The 17,520-nt window shown below is 40.1% G+C and overlaps 1 protein-coding gene across 1 annotated transcript; it reads left to right on the forward strand.

Moving 5' to 3' along the window:
* The first annotated feature begins 684 nt into the window (after window positions 1-684).
* Window positions 685-10,020, forward strand: LOC139477166 (hemicentin-1-like). The gene is made up of 12 exons (XM_071259716.1): window positions 685-974; window positions 1,062-1,415; window positions 2,059-2,358; window positions 4,124-4,390; window positions 5,085-5,198; window positions 6,442-6,463; window positions 6,623-6,678; window positions 7,136-7,157; window positions 7,340-7,395; window positions 9,092-9,205; window positions 9,384-9,399; window positions 9,819-10,020. Exons 1-12 carry the CDS (start codon window positions 932-934, stop codon window positions 10,018-10,020), a joined length of 1,566 nt encoding a protein of 521 aa, XP_071115817.1. The 5' UTR covers window positions 685-931.
* Window positions 10,021-17,520: the final 7,500 nt, after the last annotated feature.

Consider the following 17,520-nt stretch of genomic DNA (forward strand, 5'->3'; position numbering starts at 1 on the left):
GTTCAGTTCACAATGTCCTGAAACATAAAGTGTTTCAGATTTGCGGGCGTTAAACCCAACTCACTCACTCACTCACTCACTCACTCACTGATAATCAGTTTTCGATGCCGGGAAATCTTAAAATGTAAAATCTCCAGCTAACGTAATATATCTATAAAATACAGAGACCAATATAGAGAAGCTGCACTAGATGAAGATACACCGTGGCCTACACATCGCATGAGTGAAGAACACCCATCTCTTTTCAATGATTGACAATGCTCTGAAATTATGTAATGTTTTAATGTCCGTTCGAAATTATTAGCTAATGGCTTAAAAACAATAATTGAAAATTCAATGAAAATTGCTGATTGGGAACTAAGCCTGATTATGTTCGTGAGTGGACATAAACTGGAAATTCGAATACTGAAAACTGACAAACTGCCAGATTCCAAGTCAATCTCAGTACGTGTATATTCCAAAAGGGGCGAATATAAATTCGGCCAACTTAATGTCACCTTTATTCAAATTCCTCATGCACAAATTTCGTACCCCAGTCCTCAAATGGCTCAAATGGCGGTTCATAATTTGCAGCGGTTTGAAATATTCCAGCTGCGTGACGGCTGCCTGTAAAAACATCGAGTCTGGACCAGACAATCCAGTGACTGAAAGCACAAGCAACGCTGTCGGTGACAGCACACATTCAAATCAGTGACCCTATCGAAGCAAAACATAGAGTGTGATTTTGTACCCGGGTCCCCGCAGGGTACATATACACAAAATCATAGATGGTGGCCAGACAGTAATATATATCCACAACTTCAAGTCGAACGGGAAGTGACCTACTTTCGAAGGGAAATATTTTCGAGCGAAACTAAACTGTTTTGATGCTTGACACACAAATCACAAAGTTAGTGATCTGTCAGTATTCACTCAACACAGTGGTGTGACTATGTTTCTGGTTTACATTGTGTTTGGAGGGTTATATGTGTGTGGTATGTATCTATTTTCGGAAAACGAACTTAATATTTCTATCAACTGTTAACGAAGTTTTAATGGCGATTATTTTGTTTTGTGTGCAGGTCTGGCTTCCGGGACTACTGAAAACAATCACACTGTCACACGTGTTGGTTACGATGTTAACATAACCATGATCCCAGCTAATGTCAGCTTCCCATATAACGTATGGGTGAATGGTTCAGAAGCTGTAAGACTGATAGTGGTCATGCCTAAGTCACACCAGGTAAGGGTATTCAACAACAGTCACACCGGCTACACGACCAGGATCAGATACACAGGGGAGGACTCACCATCACAGACCGGACAGCTAAGGTTTACCATCTACAATGTTACTGTACGGGACGCTGGTACTTACTACTGTCAAGGAACCAATGAACAGATCATTCCAGGATGTAGGCAGGTCCTCGTTGTGTCACGTAAGTACATAAGAAATTAACCATGTAATGTTTCAAAAAATAAATGTGCGTAAACTGCAATGTCGTAATGAAAAAACAATCATAAAAACGTTATGTTGCTGGTATCCTTAGAGTTGTGTAGTAAGTAAAACCGTTAGGAGTATAAGGATAAGAGCGGGACAATACTTTTCAAAGTTTCAGGATAGTTTAGGTATTTCGTAAGGCCATGTCCTGCACGTCACGATCATCGCTTGTGCCTCTCAGTTGTGTCACGGGAAATGTGCCATGGGGATTATCGATATCACATGTAATTTAATTTCTCAAAACCTCATGCCATCGACTACAAATTAAATTCCAAGGCAAAACATAATGAAGAAAAGAACTATATTGCCTTCCCTTAACAGGAAGATGAACTTGAACTCGACAATTTAAATTGAGTTAAGTTAGTGCGATGGAAAACTGACGTGATCTGTGTAAGACACTCATCAGGTCGTTGATGATAAGATATGAGGAGGTTCGAATATTACAGTGATATAATGGTCGATACATAATGATAGAACATTCTTGATTTGAACTCCATTTACTCAGTATATAATACGACGCAATGATCATGATTTGGCCTTGGTAGACTGGTTTAATATTGAAGTATTAATATTTTCAACAGAGAGACCGGCCACACCTAACGTCACAGGACCTGCCTCAGCTGTATCAGGTGAGAATGTCACCCTGACATGCTCCTCCTCCTCCCGGAGTCTGCCCCCTGACCACCCCCCACTGAACATGACCTACACCTGGAGGAGGAACAGGACCCTGCTGGAATCTAGTGACCGGTCTCACACAGGCGGAGATGACCTGACAATAACCCACATCAGCAGAGAGAACCAGGGAGACATTTACACCTGCCAGGCTTTGGAGGACGGGCTGGAGTCTGACTGTAGTCACGGACATGTACTGGAGGTTCACTGTGAGTAAGCACTTACCTTATTTAGGGTACAAGACGAAAATATACCTCATCCTTGCAACTGTGGTCCTGAGTGACAGTCTTGTAAGGACTGTATTGGCTGAAGTAATATGTGTTGTGTACAAAGAGCCTTCATATCCTGAATTATTATTTTAAAAGTATGTTGGCGGGTCGGATCAGAATTAAAGACATCATAGCCAAAATTTCAGCTTCATGGGCCTACAGTTTCAGAGGATATACCAAACATGCATGATCACAAGGAAAATAGTCTCACAGCACTGTCGGTCACCTGGATATGTTGTCCATAGTTATTATTATCAACAAAGACAGACACTTAACACTCAGGGTAAATACAGGGGATCAACACCTAATGCTAAACTATATAGTTTGAACGGCATATGATTACATCATAAGAAGACGCATGGATGCTTAAGTTCATTTTCCTCAGTCTGGCAATTTCAGAGAATGTTACAGAGTCAAATGTGCATGTTTTGAGAATGTATGAGCTTGGTAAAACACAAAGGTGAAAACAAAGGTCAAAATTTATAATATTGCGAAAAACCGGAACGTATGAAACCCACAATCAACTAAACGTATACCATATACCATATATTTTGAACAAACATTGCTGAGTAGTGGTCATTTACCGACCAACATTGGCTTCAAATGTTTACCTTGGCACTAAAACAGATATGTCTATATCGCTTTAATCTGTTTGTTCAGCACGTGGTGGTATAATGATAAGAACGATATCTCAGGTTCCTGATTGTGTCATTTATGGACCATGAACATGATAGAAGGGTAGCACCGGATCATATTTCCCATTACACTGCGATACGTGCTTTCTGCATTCCTTGTCTAAGAATACTTTCGGCTTGAGTACATTCTACCTGGAAGAATTCCTTGCAGGTACCATTTAATGTGTGCGCCATATGCACTGTTGCTAATCACCAATTAAACGATCCCTTTTTTGTCAGTGTGAAATTATAAAATGGGCCTCGTCCGACGTCCCTTGTACACAGGTCGGTCCGTCTCTTAGCATTGAAACTTATTCTACTCCAAATTTATTGAACATATTAATTTCATGTTCACATGCCAGATTCTACATCCACTTTCTACTTGGAGGTTCGACAAATTCAAATGTCCACCGCTGCAGTACATTTTGAAATTTAGGTAAATCCTAGTTGCAATCTCCTCTCCTCAGAAAACGTTGGATATATTCTTTACATCACTTCAGAGGACCCGCCTTAAACATGAGTGAGTGAATATGGTTTAACGCCACTTTTAGCAATATTCCAGCAATATCACGGCGGGGGACACCAGAAATGAGCTTCACACATTGTACCCATGTGGGAATCGAACCCAAGTCTTCGAGCGAACGCTTAAACCACTAGGTAAATGTCTAAGACCTGTATCACTTCGGGCTTTCCTCACACATAAAGCCGACACACCGTGATATAACTGGAAAAATGTTAAAAGCGTTGTTATACCCAACCCATTCACTCACTCTCGCACTCATTCATCCCTCCTTCCCCATCCTTACCCTCCCCCTTGTACATGTGTATTTCCAGTAGTCACACACGTACATGTCACAGAAACAAACCGCACATGTTTATCTCGCTATTCACACATATATTACAAAACCAAGCTGTACTCGGAAATCACATTATACAGGATCAAAAGGATCCGCTGTCGCGTGCAGTAGCATTTTTCGTTTATCTGGTGATACAATGTGGAACTACTGACCAAAGTACATCAAACATTTCAGATGGACCTGACCAGATACAGTTTAACGGTGCAAGTGACAGGCTAAAGACAGAAGAAGGGACACCTATCACAGTGAGATGTTCTGCTGACTGTAACCCCGCCTGCTCTGAGACCTGGTGGGACACGTCCAGACAGAGGGAGATCACGGGACAGAGGGAGGATGTGTTGTATATACCAGCTGTAGACAGATCTGTGTCTGGACAGTACATCTGTCACGTCAACAACAGATATGGGAATACATCACGGAACCTGACGCTGGACGTTTTCTGTAAGACTCAAACAACATTAGCGATAGACTTTAGTAACAGAATCAGTGGCATGCAAGCATTTATTTGGATAAACAAACCATGATTGATAACATGTTCAGTCATCTCAGCTGCCGTAAACTCTGTTGTTGCGAAATTTCAGAGTTATTATTGAAACGAGTATGTCATTAACGCATTATTTAAATTACCATGTGACACATAAATATTCAACCTTATTTCGTGTGAAACATAGCTTATTCAGTATAAGGCTTCCGATAAACAGAACAAGAAAAAAACACCCACCCGGCAAAACATGTGCAGATACAGAATGGCTCTGGCATGATATATTCCGAGGATCAGCCGTTCTGATTGTACCACCCATTCCCATTCATTTAACAATATGGATCAAGCGCCGAACACACACACATACACACAACCACACACACACACACACACACGCACGCACGCACGCACGCACACACACACACACACACACACACACACACACACACACACACACACACACACACAAACACACACACACAAACACACACACACACACACACACGCACACACACACACACACAAACAAACAAACACACGCAAACAAACACACACACGCAAACAAACAAACAAACGAACACATTCCTAGAAGTTATCTCTCCAATAAGATTAGAAACATAATAAACTGCAAGTATTGCATTTTGAATGTTCCAGCTACTGAAGTTGGCGTCGCTTCGACCGTCCCAGTGGCTGCTGTCTGTTCTGTCCTGATCGTCGTCACCGCTGTGGTCGTCATATTTCTTGTTCATAGAATACAGAAACGTGAAGGTAATACTGTATGGAGTGAGTGTGAATGAGTACAACGTGAGAGTTACATTAACTATTCTACCATAATATTTTAGAATCCTGCATTCTGATTGGTCCCCAGCAGTATTGAATTCACTTTAGGCCATGAAGACCAGAAGTGCTATTCAGAAGCACTTTTTGGGAAAACCCGCACGTTTGGCAATTTCAAATATGGATCTCTCTTTATTAACGTTGCTAAATAACGTGTTGCGGTTTCTACATTATGACCCGTAAATTTGGCAGTATATTTCAGGAGAAACACTTTAAAAACAAATATTTAGAGAGTGTAAAGAGTTAATGCGTTCGGTTTGGAATATATGTTTCAAATTTCAAATCTACGTTCGAAAGCTCTATATCAAACACTCTAGGTTTATCTTCTTAATGAATACATGAATGAACTGGTTGCTTGCACATCCACCAGGCATTGTTGGCCGTTGCTCACATTAGTGACCATTCATCAAGATATCAGAAACCGCCCTTCAGTTTCGTTAACTACGAATGAGTCCTGTATTCAGCTGATCGATTCATGTCAACAAAACAATTATTTTTCCTGAATTGTACACAAGATATTCTTCCTGGAGTCTACTGTAATGTGGTGTGTACAGCTAAGTGTACATGTGTGTGTCATCAAGCGGGAATAGTTCGAGTCTCAATATCAAAGTAAAATCAATAAAATGAAAAAATATTATCAATACGATATACTCGAAACAAACACGGCATTGTTGTTTTCACTATTTAATGGGATGAATAGCTGTTTAAGGTTGTTGTTGTTGTTGTTGTTAACCACAGTGTCATACCATCAGAACAACATGAAAATGACGGTTTTGGTGAGGGTAGTGTGTGTCTGGGTTGGGAGGGTGGCTGTAATGATCATCGTTGTTATTAATATTAATGGGTCTAATCAGTTATTTAGGTTTCTTCCTTGTCGTTGACTTTGAATAAACGAAAAGACGGCTATGCTTCCCTGTCCTTGATGGTCATTATTAGTAATCACAAGGATCTGTGTGAGGAAAGAGAGTCTGACACCAACGTTTAAAGAAAGTATTACTACTGAGATAACCTTTCACTCTCGTAAATACAGTAGGGTAGACACGATGTTAAGACTGGAAAAAAATAAATATATGTTATCATTTCACAGGTATGCAATGAAATGATTAATTAGTTTATCTGTTATTTATCTTGAAGTATGTATCCATAATTATCTAAAGACATTTCTAACTTTCAGAGAGGGGATACATTCATAACTGGTGAGTACATGCTGTCCATCATGTCACTGACCTTGCATAGTCAGATGAATAAAACTGTATATATACAGTTAAACTGATAGTGTATCACAGATTATCTGAAGACTAGTTTGCCTTGATTAGTTCTTTCTGCTTTAATCATTTTTAATGCCTTTCCCTCAGCGTCGTCACATATACCCGGGACGAGGAAACAGACGGAAGCTACCAGGAAATAGAAGGTTGGTGTCGTAAATATTAATTAGTCATTCAACGCCATTGCATTTATATCGGATTATGCTTCTTAAATTGTACAGGGTAATTGAGAATCATTTCATGAATAATGTAATCAACCCTTTCTTGAAAACAGTTCGTATTCTTTGATTTGGATAACTTTTAATGGACATACTGTTAAGTCATAACTTATCACTAACATAAATTTGATTCTGTCGTCAAGTTGTGACTTCTTAGAAACGTTAAGCACTAATAGACCTTTTAAAATCACGAGCCACACTGGCTCTTTTACCCCAGTGTAGCTTTATTTAAACTTCTTTATCGCGAAAGAGGAAACGAGTCACATATCACAGCATACTTCAACCTATTTACCATTAGGTTAAAGGTATGCAATGACAGGGAGTCATCTGTTATTCATCTTGCATTGTGTATACATGATTACCGGCCCAACGTTGTAACTTTCAGAGGGAGGACCCATTCAAAATCGGTGAGTATCTGCCATCAGTCTTCAAGTGAAATGAATAAAAAGTTACTCTCTTCGCAATGATACGGCCTTGCGTGGCCAATGTTTAACACGATGTAACTTGAAAATGTATCACAGCTTAACTGTAGGCTAACTTGTTTCCTATTTCGATCTTTTTATTTTTTTTTATTTTTCATTGTCACCAGTGTGGTCTCATATGCCCGGGATGAGGACAAAGATAGGAGCTACCAGGAGATAGAAGGTTGGTGTCTTTAGGTTGTCTACCGGTTTGATTGTGTAATGACCATGGTTAACTTGCACAAAGCGATCTTAGCGCTAAGACTATCGTAAGCATATGTTAAAGTATGGGAGTTACGATCATCTTAGTGCTAAGATTTCTTTGTGCAAGTGGGCCCTGCTCTTAGCCTTTCGGCTTTAGACGGGAGATAGGTTGACTTACAATAAGTCGTTAGATCAGGCCCCACAAAGGGATCTTAGAGCTGAGATGATCGTAACTACCATACTTTAACATAGGCTCACAATAGTCGTAGCACTAAGATCATTTTGTGCAAGTGGGCCCTGGAGTCAAATCATCAAAGATGGCATACTGTATAAGACGAGAGGAAAATAATTAACATTTGCTTAACGGCATTCATGGAATGACACTGGACATTAAATCATGAGAGAAACACATTAACGGGTATAAAGTAACTTTGCTTCATATAAAGTTCACTAAAAATTCATTTATTCTGAATTTAAATAATGCATCTTTCAATACATATCCATGAAGACATATCATCGACTTTAATGTCGTGATTCACAACTGCACATGAATTTTCATGCACAGCGCACAATAGGGATATTTGTTTGGAGCATGACACTCACACACGTGTTTTTTAATGTAAACAGTTCACAATGAATGTTTAGCTGTCCGGTGCTCATAGAATTAACGTCTACGTGCCGTAGGTAAGCCGCAAACAAGAATGGCGCAAATCAATATTGGAAGATACTTAAATGTTCCCTGAAACACAATATTATTTCTATCGAGATGTTGTCTACAGCTGCGCAACACTAATGTCACGTGTGACTTCACGTCAACAAAACAAGAAATTCAGTTTGTGTATCGACAGAATCGATACCAAACTGCCACATGAACTGCTCGGACAATTCTTTGGTTCTGACCAATTAGTGCCCAGCCGGTCAGGGAGCATAATCTTTGCTGGACATTTGGAACAACATCCCCAGTTTGTATTCAATCATCTGGCGTCTTCAAGGCGTCGTCGATGCTCGCATGCATCAACGCAAATGATGGTCACACCCCATTGTTAATTGAGTGGTTACAGCACCCCTTTTTAGGGCGTGTTTCTCTGTCTCCTTTCCCAATTATGGGTTTTGTGAATGAATTTGTTTTGATAAAAATTTGGACAAATGTCCAAACAATATTCAATTTTTAATCAGGTAACATATAGATCACTTCATATGAAGCACAGTTACTTTTTCCCGTTAGTATACATACATTATAGATGTTACTGTTCCGCATTTTAGGTTAATATATTTAAACACATGTTTTATTATACTTTTATGCGAAATGATTACCTGATTACCTAAAATGCCAAGAAATCCCTCGATTATTCATTTGGATATTTAGATCAAACAATAACAATTATACAATAACCATCATTAAATAGGTTAAATAGTTTTCATATATCAGTAGACAATCCGAAGTTATATCGTGCTATTTTAAAAGCCATATTATGTTCTCTTGATGACACTTTTCAAACATATTAGTGAGCCATCGTGAATCATAACCTGTTCGAGAAACGGATAGTTGTATTGGTCATACGCATTGTCATTTCATACGACATTAATACCTAATGGGATATGTCACTGCACGGTAGACATTTTCTTGTGAAGTATCCTATTGACTATACATGCGTGCAACTTTTGTCTTACACCAGAAGAGGTGAACGTAGACGACATCGCCCCTCTTGTAGCTGTCTACTCTATTATGCTTACGGCTGTGGCGGTTGTGGTGGTAGCAGTTGCTATTCTTGTATGCAAGGACGTAAAAGGTAAGGAAACAAATTACTCTCTTACAAGTCAATCAACCTTATGTCCACCTTTTGCCAAGTAGCTAGGAATGCTGAAGTCTTGTTTTGTCAGTGTTGTCTTTTTTTGTGAAAATATATGTTTTGCGCGAAGTTTCATTCGTTAAAGAATTTGACACGTACAACGTTTCTTTATTTTCAGATGGTCACAGCAGAAGGTACATACATTTTGTATTGTTGCAGGTGAAATACTTGAGTCGTATGTTATAATTAGGTTTCGGGGTAACTTCATATCCACTGATATTTCTCCTGTTTCTATTGAATGTGAAGGAACATAATTTTGAGTTACCTGAGACAATGATAATACAATAGTTAAATAAAACAATGGCTGTATTTTCATTTGTATCTTGTGATGTTAATTACTCAAATGAATGAATGTTATGCATGTTTTGTACAGAAGGGTGGGAAAATGTTAAAGTTGTGTTCGTTTTAAGTCGGAGATGGATAATTTGTTTCCCTTCATATAATAGGTTGTACTGCCAGCCGCATTTAAACAACATACATGTATCCTTCACTGTCGGTGCAAGTCAATTTCATATGTGCAGTTTGTGATATACGTTTTACCTTGTAATTATAGATTTGGTGAATATCTCACTGTGGTGGGCGAGAGACTATCCTGTAACATCAGTGATGCACCTTGTGCTGCCATCAACGACGAGGATGCCTTATCCTTGCATGATTATGAGCGACTACTGAGGGAACAGTTTCACATCTACACGTGTCTCAACCCTTCAGCTTCCTCTACAGAGGACCACAGTACCAGGTGCAGCATTATGTGAGGGAACAGTTTCCTATCTACACGTGTCTCAACCCTTCAGCTTCCTCCACAGAGGACCACCGTACCAGGTGCAGCTGAATGTGAAAGAACAGTTTCCAATCTGCATGTGTCTCAACCCTTCAGCTTCCTTTATGGACGTCATTTGTACCAGGTGCAGCCTAATGTGAGGGAACAGTTTCCATTCTACACGTTTCTCAACCCTTCAGCTTCCTCTACAGACGTCCACTGTACCAGGTGCAGCTTAATGTGAGGGAACAGTTCCACATCTAGACGTCTCTCCACACTTCGGCTTCCTCCACAGAGGACCACAGTACCAGGTGAAGAGTAATGTAAGGTGATGTCTCTCCACCCTTCAGCTTCCTCCACAGAGGACCACAGTACCAGGAGTAGTTTCCTGAGAGGGAACAGTTCCACATCTACACGTCTCTCCACCCTTCAGCTTCCTCTACAGAGGACCACCGTACCAGGTGCAGCTGAATGTGAAGGAACAGTTTCCAATCTGCATGTGTCTCAACCCTTCAGCTTCCTCTACAGACGTCCACTGTACCAGGTGCAGTTTAATGTGAGGGAACAGTTCCACATCCACACGTCTGTCCATCCATCAGCTTCCTCTACAGACGTCCACTGTACCAGGTGCAGCCTAATGTGAGGGAACGGTTTCCCATCTACACGTGTCTCAACCCTTCAGCTTCCTCTACACACGTCCACTGTACCAGGTGCAGCCTAATGTGAGGGAACAGTTCCACATCCACACGTCTGTCCATCCTTCAGCTTCCTCTACAGAAGACCACAGTACCAGGTACAGCCTCGTGTGATGGAGACGCCAAAGGGAAACGTTTACCCCGATGTGCGATGCAAGGAAAGCTTGAGGCCCTGACGTGTCATATGCATTGTTTCGATATATCAAGCGGAGGATCACATTGACATTAACATTTATGAAATATTATCGCTTTTAACAGTATTGTAGAACATAGCTTCTGGCAGTTGCAGACCTCCAAACGTGGTTCTTCTTTTCAACAGTTTCATATTGATTATGTTTGTTTATAAGTGTACATATTGGCGCATCTAGTTCTCAGAGAAGTTTATGCTTTCATTGTTGTAATTGTCGTCTGTGGTCATTACTGTGTTTGTTTTCATTTATTTTTTTGCATCGTTTACTATGTGAGGGTCTTCTCTGGAAGCCTTCTATGATTTATTTTTAACCAATAATCCGGTTTAATTGATTTCTATAGGTTTCGTATTGTCTTACTGTAAATAGTTCCACATTGATATCCCTGTTTTATCCTTGATGATAAATATTTTCTTTCATTGTGCCCGTTTTCGTTTCCTACCAAACTGACTTCTTTTTAAAAAGGAAATGGGTAAAAGGGATCATATATGTATACATACAGATAAAATTCAGAACAGGGTTATTAAATAATTCCAGTTCAAAGGTTTCTTTTTCAAGTACTGTAATGGAAATATCGAAATTAACTTCTGATGATGTCACTGCTGTTTACAAGGAAATCTTTGCGAAGACGGAATATGCAACATTTTAAACTTTATTGCAAATTGTATCACATAATCATTTCACGTTTGGATGGTCATGGGTATGTCATATATTAATCTGATTTGTAGACTTTGAATAGTCACTTGAGTGGAAATACTAACATTATAAGCTGACATTAAAAAAACGTGTAAATTAATAATTGTTTCAAGCTTTTGTTGATGATATATGTTCGTGTCGGTTCTTTTTGTACTATTCACACACATGACAGTTAGTGAACTTTCACAACATAAACAAAATAACACGACATTGAAATTGAGAGCGAAATTATCATTCATGGTCTTTCCGTTTATGTATTAATACTGATGCAAAGAGAAAAAAATGAATGACTTTCTTATTTCGTTTCTATTTCCTTCTGATGTACGCTTCTGACAACTCACAATTATAGTGAGGAGATGCTCTTTGTATTTAAGATACTGATATTGCCTATTTTAAGCCTTTTATAAAAGAACTTGTGAAATAAATCACTTGAATGTCACAATTATATGTCCAATTAATTCCAAGAAGGAAAGTTAGGATTGAATCGCTTTAGCCATCATGGAAACTCAGTAATTGGCAACCTTCAATTTGTTCGACACACTGTCAACCACAGTTATAGTGATGCATCTATGATAGCATCCTGGGGTGGATTTAAACCAGGCATTTGAAGGTAGGCAGCTTAGGATCGCAGCTGATCATAAGAGAGTGTAATATATTGAGCTTGTATTTTGTATGTTTTGCCGCTATTCTCGGGATGGGATGGGGGGGGGGGGGGGCACGAGTGGCCCAGTCGTCTAAGGCGACGCAATTCGCTGTGCAGAGACCAGAAACCAGACATATCTGAATTATAGAATATAGGATAAAAGCATTGTCAGCGGTGGAGTATCCTTTTATAAAACCTGCTTGTGACTCACTTATTTTATCCAAAGAATCCGCCCAGAAAACTAGTCTCTTATTAATAATTGAAGTAAATATTTTACTGAGTGTACTTAGGAGAGTTATGTAATTATTAACATCGCTGGTTGCGTCCTGTTTGTGAAGAGCGACAATAATGCCAACTGTCCAATTATCTGGAAAATATGATCTCTCTAAAAGGGGGACACGGGTGGTCCAGTCGTCTAAGGCGCCGCAATTCGCTGTGCAGAGTTGCGTCCTCTGGACACGCCAAAAACCTATGATTGTGGGTTCGAATCCCGGTTCGCCCCGATTATGTTTCTAGGTTTGTCTGCACCATACCCGTGCTCGTGGGTTTCACCGAAGTGGTAAACGCCTGGACCTGCATTACTTCGAGCTTTCCTCCCACATTAAGCTGACACGCCGCGATATAACTGGAATATTGTTAAAAGCGGCGTTAAACTCAACTCACTCACTCAAAACTCAGGCGTCAGTACCATTTGATGTACTTGAGTAACATTAGGAGCAAGATTAGAATGTGCTCAGTTTACCAAAATATATATCAGAGAAAAGTACATTTTCATTCATGCCTTGTGTCTCTGTCTCACGGTTTCAAACCTGGCCCCCTAGACACAAGTCAGTACAGTACTAGAACACACAATATGATCCACGTGTATCAGCTTCAACATTCATGATGTTTAATTATGTTGAAGTTGACTTGCCTGCAAATTAATCTTAGCTGTTCATCTTTCAACTTTTGTTTTATGTGTATAACCCTTTTTCTCATGCTAGAGCACGGTGACGGTGATGTATTGTGTTTCAGTTTCTATTTAAGTGGGGGCCACGGGTGGCCCACTCGTCTTAGGCCCCGTGATTCGCTGTGCAGAATTGTGTCCATTGAGTACACCAGAAACCTTTGATTGTGGGATCGAATCCTGGTTCGCATCGATTATATGTCTAGGTTTGTCATCCCCGTTACCCATGCCCGAGGGTTTCACCGAAGTCTTAAACGTCTGAGATCTGCATCACGTCGCGCTTTCCTCCCACATTAAGCTGACACGCTGTGATACACCTGGCATAATGTTAAAAGCGGCGTTAAACCAAACTCACTCCCTCACCAAACATTGAACACGTTCAAATGGATTATACTATAATGACATACTCCACACATCCTCAAAACAGCAGAAAACACATCTACAATTGCGACGTTAAACCCAACTCACACACTCATTCAATTTAGTGTGCAATTATAGTTAGATGCAGAAATGGGTGAGTGAGTGAGGGAGTATGGTTTTACGCCGCTTTTAGCAATATTTCAGCAATATCGCGGCGGGGGACACCAGAAATGGGCTTCAAACATTGTACCCATGTCGGGAGCCGAACCCGGGTCTTCTGCGTGACGAGCGAACGCTTTAACCACTAGGCTACCCGACCACCCTAAAAGTAGAAATGTCATTATCTACTCGTGTGTCTTTGATAATTATGGCAGTCACGATAAAACCATGTGATAGCTCAGACATGTGTACTTTACACATAGAGAGTTGAGCTTGATACAATGTAAAACCTCCTTTTCACAAGCTCACAAAAATGCACCAGATGATAAACACAAGGAAGCCTCTCGACAAGCGTGACACATGTTGTTGTCAAAATAGAAATAACATATAAAATAGTTCATACTTCCTTGTATTGACTATGTGAGCTAGTAGGTGACGAGATCAAATGCGAAGTTTGTTCAATGTTCCTGTTTACCCAAACATATGTATCCCATTATACCTGTTTGCCCTGATATGGTTTAGTCAAAGAAGGAGGACATAAGGTTTGCTTTATAAAACAGCCTTACATGACATAAGGTGTAGTATCACATCTTTTAATAATGAACAGAAACATGTCTTCAATAAACATATAGCTTATTCACACATACATCCACGAGTCGTTCACACACTTGGCCGCCAAGTGACGCGTTCACTTACTGTTGGAGATTTATCTTGCGCTTTCCATTATGCGTATTTTGCACAAGGGTGACACGTTCGGGCATGCTTCTCAAAATATAGTAGAGAGAGCTTTATACTCAAACCCCTGAGTCAGCACGAGATAGTTGCTGACTTTGGTTGATGCATGTCATCGTATCCCAATTGCGTTGATCGATGCTGACGATATCAATCACTGGATTGTCTGGTCCAGACTAGATTATTTACAGACCTCCGTCATAAAGCTTGACTATTGCTGAGTGTGGCGTAAAAAACACACAAACAAACACTAAATTCTATATAGCATCTGTCTCGATAGTCGCAAGTCAAATATCTAATGGTTCACTACATGTGACCTTGGCTAAAAGACACAAACATTTCCCTGTTGCCCTACGTGCCTAACCCAGATGCCATCTCGCGTGACAGTCCTAAATAGTAATGACCAGTGTGCTGTACTGTCAAAAGTACTGCTTACCAGCTTTAGTAGCAGAGAGACCTCCTCCGTGGTCTTGTTGTAGAGCGTCCGCCCGGAAAGCGGAAGGTCCGGGGTTCGATCCCCCACCACGTTATACCAAAAGACGTTTAAAGATGGTACTTGTTGTTACCCTGTCTGGCGCTCGGCATTAAGGGGCTAAAACAAGGACTGGTCGGCTCGGAGTCAGTATAACGTGTCTGAGTGGGGTATTCATGTTAAATCGCGGCATGGTATCTCAGTGAGCTAGCACTATAAATCGGCATCAGTCCGGACTAGTACAAGCAGCCACACACACACATACACGTGCATACACGTGCATGCACGTCGTTATATAAGTGCAATAATCTTGGACGCGACGTTAAACCCAATTTCACCTCACCTCACCTCTCAAAACGTCGGGGATCATGAAACCGTCTTGTACCGCCAACATGTTCTGTCAAGTTGTCATATTTAACCTAGTTCTTCCTGTCTCTTTTCCATCCATTACCATAACTCGACATGTTCTTGTTATCATTGGTTCTTTTCGAATTTATATATCCGTCTCGCTATGTGTTTCAAATTATGATTAGTTATGTTACTCCTGTAACAGTACATCAGTCATGTCGAATGCTTCGTTTCTATCATATCATGAAAGGTTGATGGTTCTTTCAATCAACTTTTTTATGTATATGTTTGAAGCAATTTTAGAAATAAAATATAGAAAAAACAAAAGTTGGTTCATGTTATATGTCCTATTTAATGATGAAATACTATATTTACATAAACGTATATAATTGTTATTTCACTAGCTATGTCATTAACCGGAACTAATGGTTTCCTACAGGAAGGAAATACTTCATACATTGAACATTATACTTTTATTGTCACGTAACATTGAGTGTACATGTGTGACTGTGGACAAATATATCGTAACTATACAAATACTGGTTATGAATGAATCATACTGAGGAAGAATTTGACAAATCACGATTATCACGAGTTCATGTCCTGGAGTAAAACAGAGGTGAATGCCAGTAGCCCAGAATGCATTTGCTACATGTGGGTCCATAAAAAGGGGAAAACCAACCACGATTCAACAAACATTCTTTGATTGACGTGGTACGCCCTTGATAAACCAGTGGTCATTTTGGGTTTCCTATCCTTATCCCATGAAGCACAAGGCCCAGTGAAGGCGAATGTGTCATATAGTGCTGGTCATTGCCATATAGCAATGATCTGCTGAGGCAAGGACGCTGTGACAATCCGACTATGGTCTTATCAAATCTGAAGGCGAAACGTGCAGTTGGCAGCACGTTAGCCGCAAGTATGTTTATCACGGTAGTACTGTTCTGTGACCCTCCTGTGGATGATGTGGTAATCTGCCATGATGATCTCATCCCTAACCCAAAACTGAACCACCGCCAAACCTCTCATTTTTGCAGACGTACGTACACCTGTACGTCTCCAAACACGGTCCCGCCTGTCAAGGAAGTGTAAGGTGAACTTGATTCGTATGGCGACATTCCACATGCATTTCTTCTATTCGTCCAGTGCCTACATTGTCTGCACTTCTGGCTATCATTCAAACGCGGGATTACATGTGATCGTCGAACATGCAGATGAGCTGCATGAAGTCGAATGATCTAAGTGAAAACACCAGTAATCATTGGCTGTTTATTTTCTATATTCAACAGAGCCTTGGTCCTGCGAATGTCCTGAACATGATTGATCTCTTGGGTTTAGAATCTGTTCCAATATCTGCTTAACATACAGATTGTGACAAACTGAGTGTTGTGACAAAACCAAATACGCATTTATTAAGTGACCATACATTCAGTGGTATTATTTCTTATTGCAACCTCCGTCGTTTCGGAACAAAACGTGTATCATTCAGCAATATTCCAGCTATATGGTGACGGCCTATAAATAATCGAGTTTGGACCATAGAATACAGTGACTGACATTATGAGGAACGGTCAACATCGTCCGGTACGATGACATACTCTCAGTCAAGTAATCAAGCCTTACAACCAATCTTTTCAGTGACCTCATGCTATTTTATCACAGTTTTGACATTATATATATAGATCAAGATGTACATGTGTCGATCGTTTAAGTATTACGTACCTACACAGTTATCACCCGTGTAATGACATTTCACATTTATTGAGAGAGAGAGAGTGTGTTTATTACGGTAGAGGGGCCACATTATGTAATATCGACACCGGCACCCTTGGCGATGTTTTGCATCAGCTGGTCTTTCGACTGGGGGCCTCGGTAACACTGTGCAACTGTACTGTGGAACGCCTACTCTGCTCCGGATTCTCCACAAAACACAAGTTATCAGTACGCACTACGAACGCATATAAAAACTGTATCATCAACAAATCTTTCTTGTTTATATCAAGTCCGTGAGGTAATTTTTCGTGCTCCGAAAGTGGTGTAGCCTAGAGGTAATTAGAACAAATTCCATATCAGATAAATAAACCGACAAATCCCTTTCCATATTCATAAGAAAGAAACCTCTGCTCACATTCCACATGTCCATTTTCCAAAGGTCAGAGAACCTTGCTGATTTTACTGACTTGTCACAGAGAAATAATTTTTTGAGGTCACTCAAGTTTTTGGTTTTCTTATATGATATCCGGTAATGTCCACAAC

This window comes from Haliotis cracherodii, unplaced genomic scaffold (genome assembly GCF_022045235.1).
Source record: "Haliotis cracherodii isolate W230 unplaced genomic scaffold, xgHalCrac1.p SCAF_31, whole genome shotgun sequence".
NCBI classification, from domain to species: Eukaryota; Metazoa; Mollusca; class Gastropoda; order Lepetellida; family Haliotidae; genus Haliotis; species Haliotis cracherodii.

Excerpts from the sequence above, each read along its gene's own strand:
- LOC139477166 (XM_071259716.1), top strand. The coding sequence starts at position 932 with ATGTTTCTGGTTTACATTGTGTTTGGAGGGTTATATGTGTGTG. Across the intron at positions 4,391-5,084 it reads CCTGACGCTGGACGTTTTCT|CTACTGAAGTTGGCGTCGCT; the intron begins GTAAGACTCAAA and ends TGAATGTTCCAG. Across the intron at positions 7,158-7,339 it reads GGAGGACCCATTCAAAATCG|TGTGGTCTCATATGCCCGGG; the intron begins GTGAGTATCTGC and ends CATTGTCACCAG.